The sequence below is a fragment of the Antechinus flavipes genome, chromosome 4 (genome assembly GCF_016432865.1).
Source record: "Antechinus flavipes isolate AdamAnt ecotype Samford, QLD, Australia chromosome 4, AdamAnt_v2, whole genome shotgun sequence".
Lineage (NCBI taxonomy): Eukaryota > Metazoa > Chordata > Mammalia > Dasyuromorphia > Dasyuridae > Antechinus > Antechinus flavipes.
Genome location: NC_067401.1, coordinates 479,922,327 through 479,934,832, shown reverse-complemented (window position 1 = coordinate 479,934,832; position 12,506 = coordinate 479,922,327). Strand labels below are relative to the sequence as shown.

The 12,506-nt window shown below is 51.4% G+C and overlaps 1 protein-coding gene across 1 annotated transcript in view; it reads right to left on the bottom strand.

Annotated features, from left to right (window-relative positions):
• EIF2B3 (eukaryotic translation initiation factor 2B subunit gamma) overlaps nucleotides 1-12,506 on the bottom strand; it is a 71,939-nt gene that overhangs the window by 1,747 nt on the left and 57,686 nt on the right. The window contains exon 11 of the mRNA XM_051999885.1: nucleotides 4,112-4,215. Coding sequence (XP_051855845.1) covers nucleotides 4,112-4,215 — 104 coding nt within the window. The remainder of the gene's footprint in view (nucleotides 1-4,111; nucleotides 4,216-12,506) is intronic.

The window sequence follows — 12,506 nt, the reverse complement described above, 5'->3', positions numbered from 1 at the left end:
TCTGTATGTCTAACACTCACAGTACTGTGTTTACATAATGAGTGCTGGATCAACACTTTCAATCCACCCATCAAGCAATCCATCTACCTATCCACACACACATCCATCCGTCCATCCATCTATCCATCTATCCATCCATCTGTCTATTCACCTATACATCCGTCCATCCATCCGACCCCTAATGCCTTCCATTCTAGTCACCTTTGGACTCTGAACAGAGCCGTTCCATGCTCCTTCCAGTCCAGCCTTCACATACTGCCAGAATCATGTGCCCGGCTGCAGCCTCTTCTCTCATCATCACTCTCCCTCTTTCCCCCCAATAAGGCGGAGGTAGCATTCCCACAACCCTGCCTGGCAGTCCCACGTGTCTGCGATGCTCTTTCTGCCCCTTCCTAGTTGCTAGCAGAATTCCTACCCAGTTTTTACAGTCACAAAGTGACAGGTGAAAGAGGGACTTCTACCTGACCAAGAATGCAGCAATTCTGCATGTTCTGATGAACATGAACAATGAATCCCACAAAGGAGCTGCAGCCCACCAATATTTTCATTAGGCTGGAGACAATGACTGTATCTCACCTTTAATTATCATTTCAAGTAGCAAGAATTCAAATGCCACCACCCAGCCACAGGATTCGTCGCTGACGTTCATCAGGACCTGGCTATCAGTCCCTGCTCATGACATTCATTGATAACTGAAAGAGGAAGCCTGCCCTCCCAACTGTCCATCCCCCTCTGGTTGTTTTTGATGAGGAAGACTTCTGTCTCTCAATCCCAAGTTTCCCTGCCTGGACCTTCTTCTCCCTGCTCCTACTTGTGCCCCCAGATCCCAACAGAGCAAATCTAGGCCCTCTTCCATATAACAGCCCTTCAACCATGAAGACAGACACTCCTGGGTCTTCCCCTCCCTAGGCTGGACGTGCCCCATTCGCTCCCCAATCTTCCCCTGGTGTGATCCCCAAGCAAGGGTGGCCATCAGCTTGGCCAGCTGATACAGCGTCCGAGCCGGCCCCATTCCCTCTTAGTTGGGTGCGACACATGTCTCCCTGCACACGCTCCAAGGGCCCACCATCTTCCCCTCCTGCCTCCCCGCTGGTAGCTCCCTGCTCGTTTTTCTCCCCCGGAATTCCTGGGCTCTCAGACTCACCTCAAACAGCACCGCCTTTCACATCGCGCCACCTCTGACCTCATCCCTGCATCTTCATGCTGTGCTGCTTTGTGTATACTTTTCCCTGAGGACAGGGCCTGTTACACTTTTATGGGCACCTCCTGCTTACGTGTATATTCTAGGAGCTTAAACACGTGGGGGACTGGCTGGTTTCCTAATGGAACTCCAGGAAGTCAGGGACCACATCTTCTCTAAACTGAAACCTCTTCCACTGCCAAGCACCACTCTCTGTACCCCACAGGTGCCTAATAAATTAAGGTGGTGAGGAGGGAGAGCAAAGCCTGCTCGGTCTGTTTCTGAAGGTGCCGGAGAGTGTCAAGATCCTAGAAGGGAATTTTGAGGCTCAAATCCAGGCAAGTGAAACGTGAGAGGCAGAGACAGGAACCAGAGGTGCTGGCAGAGGCTGGCTTCCCAAGTCACTTCCCTGCAGGCAAGGCTCCAAGGTGGGCTCGGCACCCGGCACACGCTACTGCGCAGCCAAAGACGCCGGAATGCTCCCCCTTCTCACCTCTGCTCCTCTGGCTTCCTTTAAAAGTCTGCTTCAAGTTCCCCCCTCTCCAAGGAGCCCTTCCTGAGCGTCCAGATGCCAGGATTCCCCCTCGCCTCATGACCTTGCCTCTACTTATTCATGCCCGTGCTCTCTCCTTTGATGGCATGGAAGCTTCTTGAGGGCAGAACAGAGTCTTTTATGACTCTGCCCCTTGGTGCTTTTTGATGGACTGGCTCTGTGGGAATTTCTGCTCTGCCACTGCACTGGTGATAATGTGGGTGACTGATTCCTGTAAAGGGGGGCTGCTGCTCTCAACAGACTGATGCTTACATTAGGAAGGGAAAGGGAGGGAGTTAAAGCACTGAGTCTCCTGGGCCCCTGGAAGGCCGGGGTCTTCTGCTTGCCCTGCCTTCAAGTCTCTCAGCAGCTGCTGTGGGCCAAGCTTTGTGCTAAGTGCTGGAACACAAGGAGAAGGAACAAAGCCCCTGCCCTGGAGGGGCTCCCAGTCTAACAGGGAAGACAATATGTAAGCAACTGAGTACAAACAAGATAGACCCAGAGAAACTGGAGCTCATCAAGACAGGGAAGTTGCTGCCATGAGGGGGACTAGGAAATGCTTCCTGTGGGAAGAGGGGTTTTGCTGGGAACCTAAAGGACACCAAGAGGCAGAGGTGGGGAGGGAGAGCACCCTGGGCACGGGATTCAGCCAGCAAAACTGCCCAGAGTTGGGGAGCACCTTGTACAAGGAACAGGAAGCAAGCCGGAGTGTCACTGTCAGTGGCCGCACAGAGAATGAGTGTACGTGTGTATGCCGAGGGGAAGGGGAGTGAGTGGTATAAGGTTGGAGAGACAAGTCATAAAGAGCCCCCCAAAACAGAGGATTTCCTTATTTGACCCTGGAGGTCATCAGGAGCCACGAAGCTTCACAAGTTGTGGGAGGAGGGGGGATGCAGGTCCAAGCTGGGAGATAGGAAAGTCTCAGTGCTGAATGGAGAAGGCCCCGGAAGGCATTGCAATCGTTCAGGTGAGGTGCTGAAGGCCTGCACCAGGGAAGGGACGGCGTCAGGAGAGAGGAGATGAATCTGAGAAATGCCGCAAAGGTAAAACCAATAGGTCTCAACAACAGCTTGGCTGTGGGGGATGCGAGAGAGGGTCTGAGCCTAAGGGATGGGGAGCAGGGCCATAGAGAAGGGAGGAAGTGGGGGACAGGAATTAGGAGAGAGCTAATGAGTTCTGCTTTAGACAAGTTCAGCTAAAAATTCTACAGGATGTCCAGTTCTAGGGGTCTGAGGGGTGGCTGCAGAAGGAAGACCGGAGGTCAGCAGCGGGGTCAGCTGCAGGCCGGATAGAGGAAGCCTTGGTCCGCTTGGCCCCCAATGCCCCCCACAGCTCCAGTGTGCTGAAAGTAAAGGCAGGCAGGCAGGTGGGCCCTGGCTACAGCAGGTGGGCCCTGGCTACGGCAGGAGGCTGAGGAAGGGAGGGTGGCCCAAGCCCCAGGCACTGGCCCACCAGGGAGCTGGGGCCCTGAGAGGCAGCCCTGCCCTGTGTTTACTCACTCCATTACATCCCCTAATTTAGAAACCCTTTCTACCAAATGGGAAACAGTCCTTGGCTGCCCCGGAGCTGCCGCTCAGCTAGACTGGGCAGGAAGCTGCTGCCTCTGGGAGGGCGGGGTTGGGGCTCTGCACAGCATGGAGCATTTCAATACAAACACAAGGGGTGAAGGAGGAGATCCTGAACTCGAAGCTGGGAGAGAAAGCAGGGGCAGACCAAGCTGGCAGGGGGAGAAGAGGCTGTGGGGAGGGGAGGGCCCTCCGACAGGCTGTGCTGCTCTTTATTTCTGGAAGCCGCAGAGACCCCCATCCCTAGGTTATCTAAAGGCCGAGGATGAGATGTACAGGGACTGTGGCTGAAATGTGGAGACTCCCTGTTATATTTTTAAAAATTACTGATGCTGGTTTCTAAAGAGCTCTTCCTCTGCCTCAGAGAAGGCCTCCTTCGTCCTGCACCAGCTCAGCCCAGGCTGAGGAAAGGATAAGGGGGACGGGAGGGATTCCTGAGCAGGTCTGGGGGGGGACTCCCAGCTCCAAGATTCTAGAAGGGCTTGGGGAGCTCCAGAAGGAGTACAGTGCCACACTGGGATTCTTTCCCGGGGACAACTTGGGCTCTCCTGGGGAGGGCAGGAGGTATGTCTAGTTAGGGATTAGGAAGCTCACAACTTCCCTGGCAGCCACCGGTCCCCGAGCCACAGACCTGACACTGACCGGTAGAACCTCCCCACCTCCCTATCTGGCCCCCATTTTCCCTTGTGGCCAACACTGCGCTGGACTGTGTGGTCCAGCAATTCCACCACGTTCTACACACTCGGTCCCACCTGGGCCGGAGGCCATTGCAGCCCCCCCTCCCACTTCGCCCCCACCATGGCCCAGCCCTCCGGGACCGCTCCCAGGCCTTACCTTTAGCTTCTATCCGCTGACCGCTGCCGACCAGGCAGTCCTTGATGTCTGCACCTTTCTCGATGACAGCATTGTTACAGATCACGCTGCCCTGGATGCTGCATCTGTAAGACAGAGACCCGATCATCTGGAGAAGCCCGAGGGGACAGCAGGGCTGGGCCAGGTTCGGGAAATGCTGCCCTCCTTTCTCTGCAGAGAGCTCCAAACCGGCCCTGTGTGCATGGGCGTGTGTGTGTGTGTGTGTGTGTGTGTGAGAGAGAGAGAGAGAGAGAGAGAGAGCGAGCCCATGTGCCTGTGCTCACACACACAGCTGGGAGCCGGGCACAATTAGCAACTGGCCAAATCCCCAAACCGGAACAAGGAGCTAGGAGGGGCACGTGCCCCACTTCAGCAGGCACAGGTAGGCCCCTGACTTATTCCTCGTAAGCAGCAGGCTGAGAGTAAGGGATGGAGTCCAACTTCTGCCCACAAGAAGCTTAAGCTCTAATTAGACCCACAAGTCAGCCCAATTCTACAGCCTAATCCCATCTATTTGTAGCAATAGGGAAACAACAGGGCCCAGATACGAATCCCAAGGTCTCCTCCTGCCTCAGACACCTAGCGCTCTGGTACTAGGCAAGCCATTGAATCTCTTTCAGCCTTAGTTTCTCCATCTGTGAAATGGAGATCTATTAGGACCTGCTTTACAGGGATGTGAAAAACAAATGATTTCATGTACGGAAAGCCCTTTGTAAAATTATGTAAATGTGAGCTCTTATTAGTAATCAGACAACTTGGATTCAATTCCAGCTCAGAGACTTCTCTGGACCCGTTTCCTGCTCTATAAAATGAAGGGGTCAGACTAGCCAGCCTCTGAGGACCCTCGGCTCCGAACCTAGGACCCTGCGCAGGATGGGGGTTGCACTAGGAGTGCAGACCAAAGACAGAGTGGGGAAAAGGGGAAGAGGCGTCAGTAAGAGAAGGAATGAAAAATAGGAAGGGGGGGGGGGGAACTGGCCATGGAGACCGAGGCAGGGGTTTACAAGGACTTAAGGTGCAGACCACCGAAGGAGACCCCCCGGAAACAGCACTCAGGAAGGCCGCTGGCCAGCCTGGCGGGGCTGTCACTCCCCCTCCCCCCACCATTGTAAACAACAAACCTCAAAAGAAACCCAGAGACAAATGTACACAGTCTGTAACATTCCAGGCCCTTCTTTATCGCTGTTTTGTTTTTCTAAAAGGTCAGAGATTGCATGAAAGGGGAAAGGAGGCCCAGCACAGTCTTGTTCTTGTGTGGGCTGGGTGGGCCTGGCCTGTTCTGGGGGGAGGCCCAGCTAAAAAGGCTCCCAGGACATAACAAGCTGGGGCTTGGAGGACAGAGCGAGCCCTGGCTTCCTAAACCTTCTCTTGCCTCTTCCCTGTGGCAAAGCAGCAAAGCAAAGGCCGTGGAAATAGTGGGGAAGGATGCAGCCCAGGGCCTGGGAAAACTCCCAAATGAGCCAGGAAGAATCTGGGAAGCAGAACGAGGAGATCCCAAAGGAGGAATGGCCTGCACCTTTCTCCCAAGGCCTGCTTCACTAACTCAAGGGTAACTTGGCAGGGCAGGACCGCCCTGGAGAGCAGAGGCTGGAACTCTGGGCAAGCTGCATACGCAGAATGGAGATGGGGAGAGGGACAGTGGCGCCCACATGTGCAGCACCAGCAGGAATCCCAAACTCAACCCTCAATTACACCCTCCCCGTGATGATCTGAGGCTCTGCAATGAGAAAGATGAGCATTTCAGGAAGCCGGGCTCAATCACAGAGGTCTGGCCTCGAGGCCGCTCGGCCAGGAAGGACCAGCCTGGGGAGGCCTGGGATCCCTGTCTGGCTACCAGGCGGGGGGACTGAATGAAGGCCCTGAGGGCGGGGCTTCCAGCTTGTTTCATCCCCTTAGGGGACTCCCTCCCCATCAGCCTGCCTGGGGGCACAGGAATGAGGGAGGCACCTAATGGGAGACCAGGCGGATCCAGAGATCCAGAAGCATGCAGGCCGGCCGAGGCTGGAAGCTGGGCTAGTTACACACAGACTCCCCCCTCACACTGATCCTGGGCAAAGCCCTGAAGCCCAAAGGACCAACACAAATTCATGCAAAATGCTGAAGCACCTTCTTGGCACTCAAAGTTGGGGCATCATTCCCAACTCTTTCCAGCCTCCCTCCCCACATCCACTCCATTCCTAATCTTGCTTCTCGGTGTATTACGAAGCTCCTACTATGTGCTAGCGACTGCACTAAGTGCTCCCCCCATGACACCTTTTGTATCTGTCCTCTTTCCTCCCCTCACACAGCCACCCCCTAGCCCAGCCCCTCATCATCGCCCCTGAACTACTGCAAGAGCCCCTTTAATCTCCTTGCCTTTCAAATCTCTCCCATCTCTCAGCTGCCAAAGTGAAAGTCCATATTTTTAGTGTAAACATTATTATTGCAGTTTGTCCTTTTTTGGGTCTCTTAAAAATATCACCTCCATTTTTGAATCTGTCCTTCCCCTTCCTCAAGCTCACTTTCCCTTGAAACAAAAGGTAAGAAAGAGGGAAAGGCTATGTCTTATAGACTATGGTATGTTCCCTCACCGGAGAGAAGGCCATCTTCCTCTCTCAGCCCTTCTCCAAATAGAAGAAAGCAGGTCGGTATCTGTTCCATCCATGGACATTATGTTAGCGGTCACTGCCCAAGTCTGCACACTTCCCTCCCCATTGGTTCTTAGGACTTCCGATATATCTAGGGATTTTTCATATTTATAATTTCTAATGACTTAGAAGGAGATTCCATTCTACTCATGAACCACAACAATCACTTTGTTTCCAGTTATTTGCTGCTACAAAAAGTACTGCTATAAATATTTAGTTGTATTTCTAGCCTTTGGATGGATTTAAACTGTGTGGTGAGAGTCAGAGGGTTTGGATGTCTTAATGATTTCCAAAATCCAATTTCAATCATTTTCCAAAATGGTCAGGCCACTTCACCCACTCTACCAAGTGTATACTTTTTCACAACTCCTCCAATGCTGACCATTTTTGGGTAATTGGCTGGGAGTGAGGTGAAACTTCGGAATTTCTCTGATTTACATTTCTCTTACTGGTGCCATCTTTTCTCGGATTACTTGTCCACTGGAGAATTGTACTTGATATCAGAATATTCGGCATGCTGGGTATTAGGCTCTTATTTGAGACATCTGTTCAAAAATAGCTGCATTGATTTTGCTGGTACCAAAAACTTTTCCCACATTGATATATGACACAAGCACAAATCTAAGTCTCCTGTTCCAGAAACTTCAGTGGTTCCCTCTGGGCTTCTAGGCCCCAAAGCACACTTTTTGGCACTTACAAATCTTCACAGTCTGTCTCCGAATGATTCCATATTTCCCTCCCTAGATATTTCTGTCACTGTGTCCCCACAGGGGCCATTTCATCTTCTACCTTCATGTCTTTGTATAGGCTGCTTCCCAAGCCTGGGATGCACCTTTTTTCACCTCTTCCTCTTGGAATCTCTGGCTTCCTTCAAGATTCCTATCAAGCCCAATCTTCAAGACATTAGTTTCCTTTTCCTATCCCAACTACCTACGCATTTTTCATACTGACTTATCTATGTCCCTGGTAAAATAAACTTTCTCTGGACACTCAGCAGCAGCCCAGTGCCTTGCCCACAGCAGGCATTTAATCAATTTATAGTGAATAAATGGATTTACTCCTCTGCTTAAAATCCTTGAAAAGACAACAGTGCCTAGAACAAAGTCAACCTCAACCTCAGACTAGCAACAAGCTCCTGCTAAAAAAGTACCAGGCTCAACCCAATCCAGCAAAAACTTTTAAAATCTCCTATTATGTCTAAGACAGGTCTGGAAGGGAGCCATAGGGCACAGGAGAAAGGCTCTGGCACTTGCACTTACTATTTGTGGGGCTTTGGGCAGGTCCTCCCAAAATGATGAAGTCAGATCAGTTCAAGTCCCTTCTACTCTGTGGATCCTTCTGTCTCTTCTGCTTCATTCACGTCATGCTGTTACCTTGGACATCCCCCAAAGCTCTGTCCTAAGCTCTCTTCCCTTTTCCTTTTGTACTCTCACTTAGTGACCTCATCAATTCCTATAGATTTCATTATAATCCCAATGTAGATGATTCCCAGATCTGTTTCCAGACCATTGGCTCTCATCTTCCTTTCCACATGACTGACTGTCTTTTGGATATAAAATGGACACCTGACATCCTAAGCTGAATTCTTTTTTTTTTCTAAAAATATTTTCACATTTATTATATTGCACAAGAAAAATCAGATCAAAAAGGAAAAAAAAATGAGAAAGAAAAAAACCAAGCAAGCAAAAACAACGACCAAAAAAGATGACCACATTCAGTCTCTATAGTCCTCACTCTGGGTGCAGATGGCTCTCTCCATCACAAGTCTATTGGAATTGCCTTGAATCATCTCATTGTTGAAAAGAGCCACGCTTATCTCATCATAATGTTCTTCTTGGTTCTATTCACTTCACTTAGCACCAGTGCACGTCTCTAGGCCTTTCTGAAAACATCATCCCACTGGTTGCTTCTTACAGAACAATAATATTCCATAACTTATCCAGCCATTCCCCCACTGATGGGCATCCACTCAGTTTCCAGTTTCTTGCCACTACAAAAAGGGCTGCCACATTTTTGCACATGTGGGTCCTTTTCCCTTTTTTATGATCTTTAATCTGAATTCCCTCCCCCCATCTTCCTAATATGCTATCAAATTTTATTATTTCTACATTCACAACATCTCTCCTTTAACTCACAAAGGGACCATACTTCTTGTATGGACTATACAACAAGCTTAGTTTATAATAGTACTCTGGTTAGTCTCCCCCGTAAAGTGCACAAAGGGGGTTGCCTCTACTCTACTTTATCTTAGCTTCTGCCCATAGTATGGCTGTTTCCTAGGTAGACACCCTGGGCTCAGCAGAGAAAGGGATTGGTGAACACAAATGGAGTCATTCTAGCTGACCTAGAAGGCCCATGAGACAAATAGGGAGAAAGTGCTCTACAATTCTAAGGAAAGAGGCCCCTCCTTAGAGCTCCCTCCCTTCCAGCTGAGGCTACAAACTGGTATCCTCTAAGCTGAGCAATACTGATAGTCAAGGAGGTTAGGAGAAGAGAGCACTTCAGGCAGAGGTAAAATTCTGGACAAAGATATGGAAAAATCAAGTTCAAGGGAACAGTGAGCAGTCCAGTTTGGATACAACTGCTTCATGAAGCAGGAGTTAAAGTAAAAAAAAAAGTCTGTTTGGATCTAGACTGTGAATAAAATGTCAACATTTGGGGTTTAAATACTGGAATCAAGTGTTTAAATTTTATTCAAGAGGCAATGGGAGCCACTAAAGATACCTGAGCAAAGCAGCAGTACATTAGGAAGATCTCTTTTGGCAAGATACACTGGAATGGAGAGAGAATGGCAACAGAGAGACGTTGGGAGGCTGCTGCCATTACCTAGGTAAGAAATGATGAGACAAAGTCTGAACTTGCCCCGCCAGCTCGCTGATGCCCTGGAATCACAAACAGCGTCATCCTGTCTGGCTCAGCAGACTCTGCTCAGCCACGCTCGGAGCCAGCAGGTACACAGCCCTCCGTCTATGCTGGCCTGTGTGGGAATGGCTGTGATGGCCTCTGCGGTCCCCTCAGAGCCCAAGCAGAGGCAGTGCCTGCTGACTGTCAGGGCAGGCTTGGCATCCTGGGCACTGGCCTCCACTAGAAAGAGAGACCGTACATGGACGGGTGAGAAGCTGACATGGCGTACTTGGTTCACTCCCAGCTCCAAGAGGGGACAACTCTCTTCCTATCACTCAGGCCCTTCACAATGGACTCACTCCGCTTCCATTTCACAGGCTTCCCAATGCTGTAAAGAAGGGCAAGGGGGCTTGAGGACCTTTGGGGGCAATTCATTATTCACGCCTTTCTTCAGTTTTTGGTCTCAAAAACTCAGTAAGTTTTCTCATTTGAGAGCCAGATACCTGAGAAATGAGACAAGAACATTTCTCTGCAAATGCAGACCCTTTCCCTTGAACGCTTAGCCCAGATTTAATAGCTGAGGTGGGATTAGTCCTCAGGTGACTACATCTTAATTATTTTCCAAAATTACTTGAGCCATATAAGAATTACTATGAGTAATTAAAATTCAAATGACACCCAATAATTGAGTGAAGCCCACTAGGTGCTGCAGAATGCCTGATCTTATCATCCTGCACGAATGGGTAATGGGCATACGTGGGCTGTGGGCAGCCTTTTAGGCCCAAAGCCAGCAGACAGCTGACATTCTCCCTGCTTCTCTAGTCGCGGCCTGTTCTAGCCTGGCAAGGAAGGCTAGCCTGAGTTACATCCAATAAGGCAACGAATGGCCCGTGGGGTGCTTCGGGCACTCTCCCACAAGGCCCTGGGATGGAGCGGTGCCTGAAGTGAGAGCAGGCGGAGCCCCGGTAAAGCCTTCCAAAGCCTGCTTGCCAACGGTTTGCTTTTCATTGCCGTTCGGGAAAGGTCCAGGCTGAGCTCAGCCACAGCGCGGCCAGGAAGAAGGGAGAAGGGCTGCTCAGGGCCTGGAATGCTCACAGACCCACCTGGTAAAAGCCTTTCAGGGGTCACCCAAGGCCAAAAAGGGCCAGGGCAGTGACTCAGTCAATGACATTAGTGAGCCCTGCTCAGATTCCATCTGCAGTACCTAAGCACATTTCTGAGCTAGCTGGATGCTTAGCCCCAGACTGGTCATACTCACTCAGTGCCAACTTGCATGTCTCAAGCATGAGTCTGGCCCGTGCCGTGCGTCATTTTTACCAATGACTGGGCACCGAGTCACTCACTACCTCCCAAGGTAACTAATTATACTTTATGACAGTTTCAGCAGTTCATAAATGGTCTTTATCTAAATCTGAAATCTGCTTCTCTGCAACTCCAACCCACCACTCCTGATCTAATCCTTGTCCTCCATCACAGTCCTTCAAATAGCTGGGGCAGTGCCCCCAAGTCTTTCCTTCTCCAGGCAAAAGGGCCCAATTACTTCAAAGGAGCTTCTCATGGCACTAACTGCTCACCTTGGGATGCCCCCCAGCTTAAACTGGGTGCCCAGAACTGAATGCGCTCTCCCAGGGAAGGCCAGGCCAGCAAGCTGAGCATCTTCCTTACTCTGTACTCCAGTGGCTCTCTGACGGCACGGATGGAGGAGTCTGTCTCCATAGGGACACCTGCAGCCCACGCACACCACCCTTGTCCTTCCCCCGCGCTCTGCCATCTAGGCTGAAATCGCTTTTCTAAGGCCTAGGCCCAGGCAGGAGAGGGACTGAAACCCTCCTGGAGACTCGGCAGCCCTGCTCACCCGAGTACGGCGGGCCGAGAAGTGCTCCCGACTGTGGAAGGACAGCCTGACCGATGGCAGGAGGCTCAGCTGCATCATGGAGAGGTGCTGACTCCTCAAGCCTCCATTGCAGAGCTAAAGAAGCCCACTCTTTCCCAGGTCCAGGCCTGCATCCTAACCAGTCCTGTGGGCTGTCTGCCTATGTGCTTCTCCCAAACCAAGCCTGGAGGGGATCCTGTGGGGCCAGTGAACACCCAGGTTCTCCACGTGTGATCCATACCCTTATCTCTGCCCTGACCACCCTTTGCGCCCCCCACAATTTTAGTCCTTTCAGAAGGATGCATCATCCCTGGGAGAAAACAGAGGAGGACAACAACCAGCGCGTACAGAACACCATGAGACTTGTAAAGCTCTTCACAAATATTACCAGAAGTCTGACCCTCACAGAAATTCTGGGAGGCTGGTGCATTACTGACCCCATTCTATAGAGAAGGGTCTGAGGCGACTTGCCTGGACTCACACAACTAAATAGCTATCTCAGGCAGGACTCTAGACTGGAGCCCCAGAGCTCTCCCCCAGTGCTCTTCAGCTGCCTCTAGACAGGTAACAGGCTCCCTCAGGGCTCACCGTGGGAGATGGCGAGGCCTTCAGCCTGGGCCTCGGACGCTTTTCTGGCAGGGGAGCTCTGCGCCTCAATCTGCTGCTGGCTGCAGGGGTTAGGAAATGTGCGCTGACCCTCGGCCCCAAACTCCCCTGTTCCTTCTGGCCCTGCTCCTGGGGCCTTCCCTCTGAGCCCCTTCCCATCTTAGTCACTGCCCTGTCTGTGTTCAGTCCTTTAGCTCTGCACCAAACAGGAGCAGGCCTCCGAAGCACAGCCCCAACTCCTTACCCGGAACTTTGCTTCCCCCTGTAACCCTGCTAGGTGGCCTTTTTCAGTCCTCCGAAGGACCTACCCCTGCTTCTTCCTTGAGCCACCTCTGTTCTCCTTTGAAAGGCCCTCAGTTTCCTAGGGATCAGCTACATGGTCTGACCTGGCCCCCACTCCAGGAAGGGTTCCAGACTAAGAAAATGG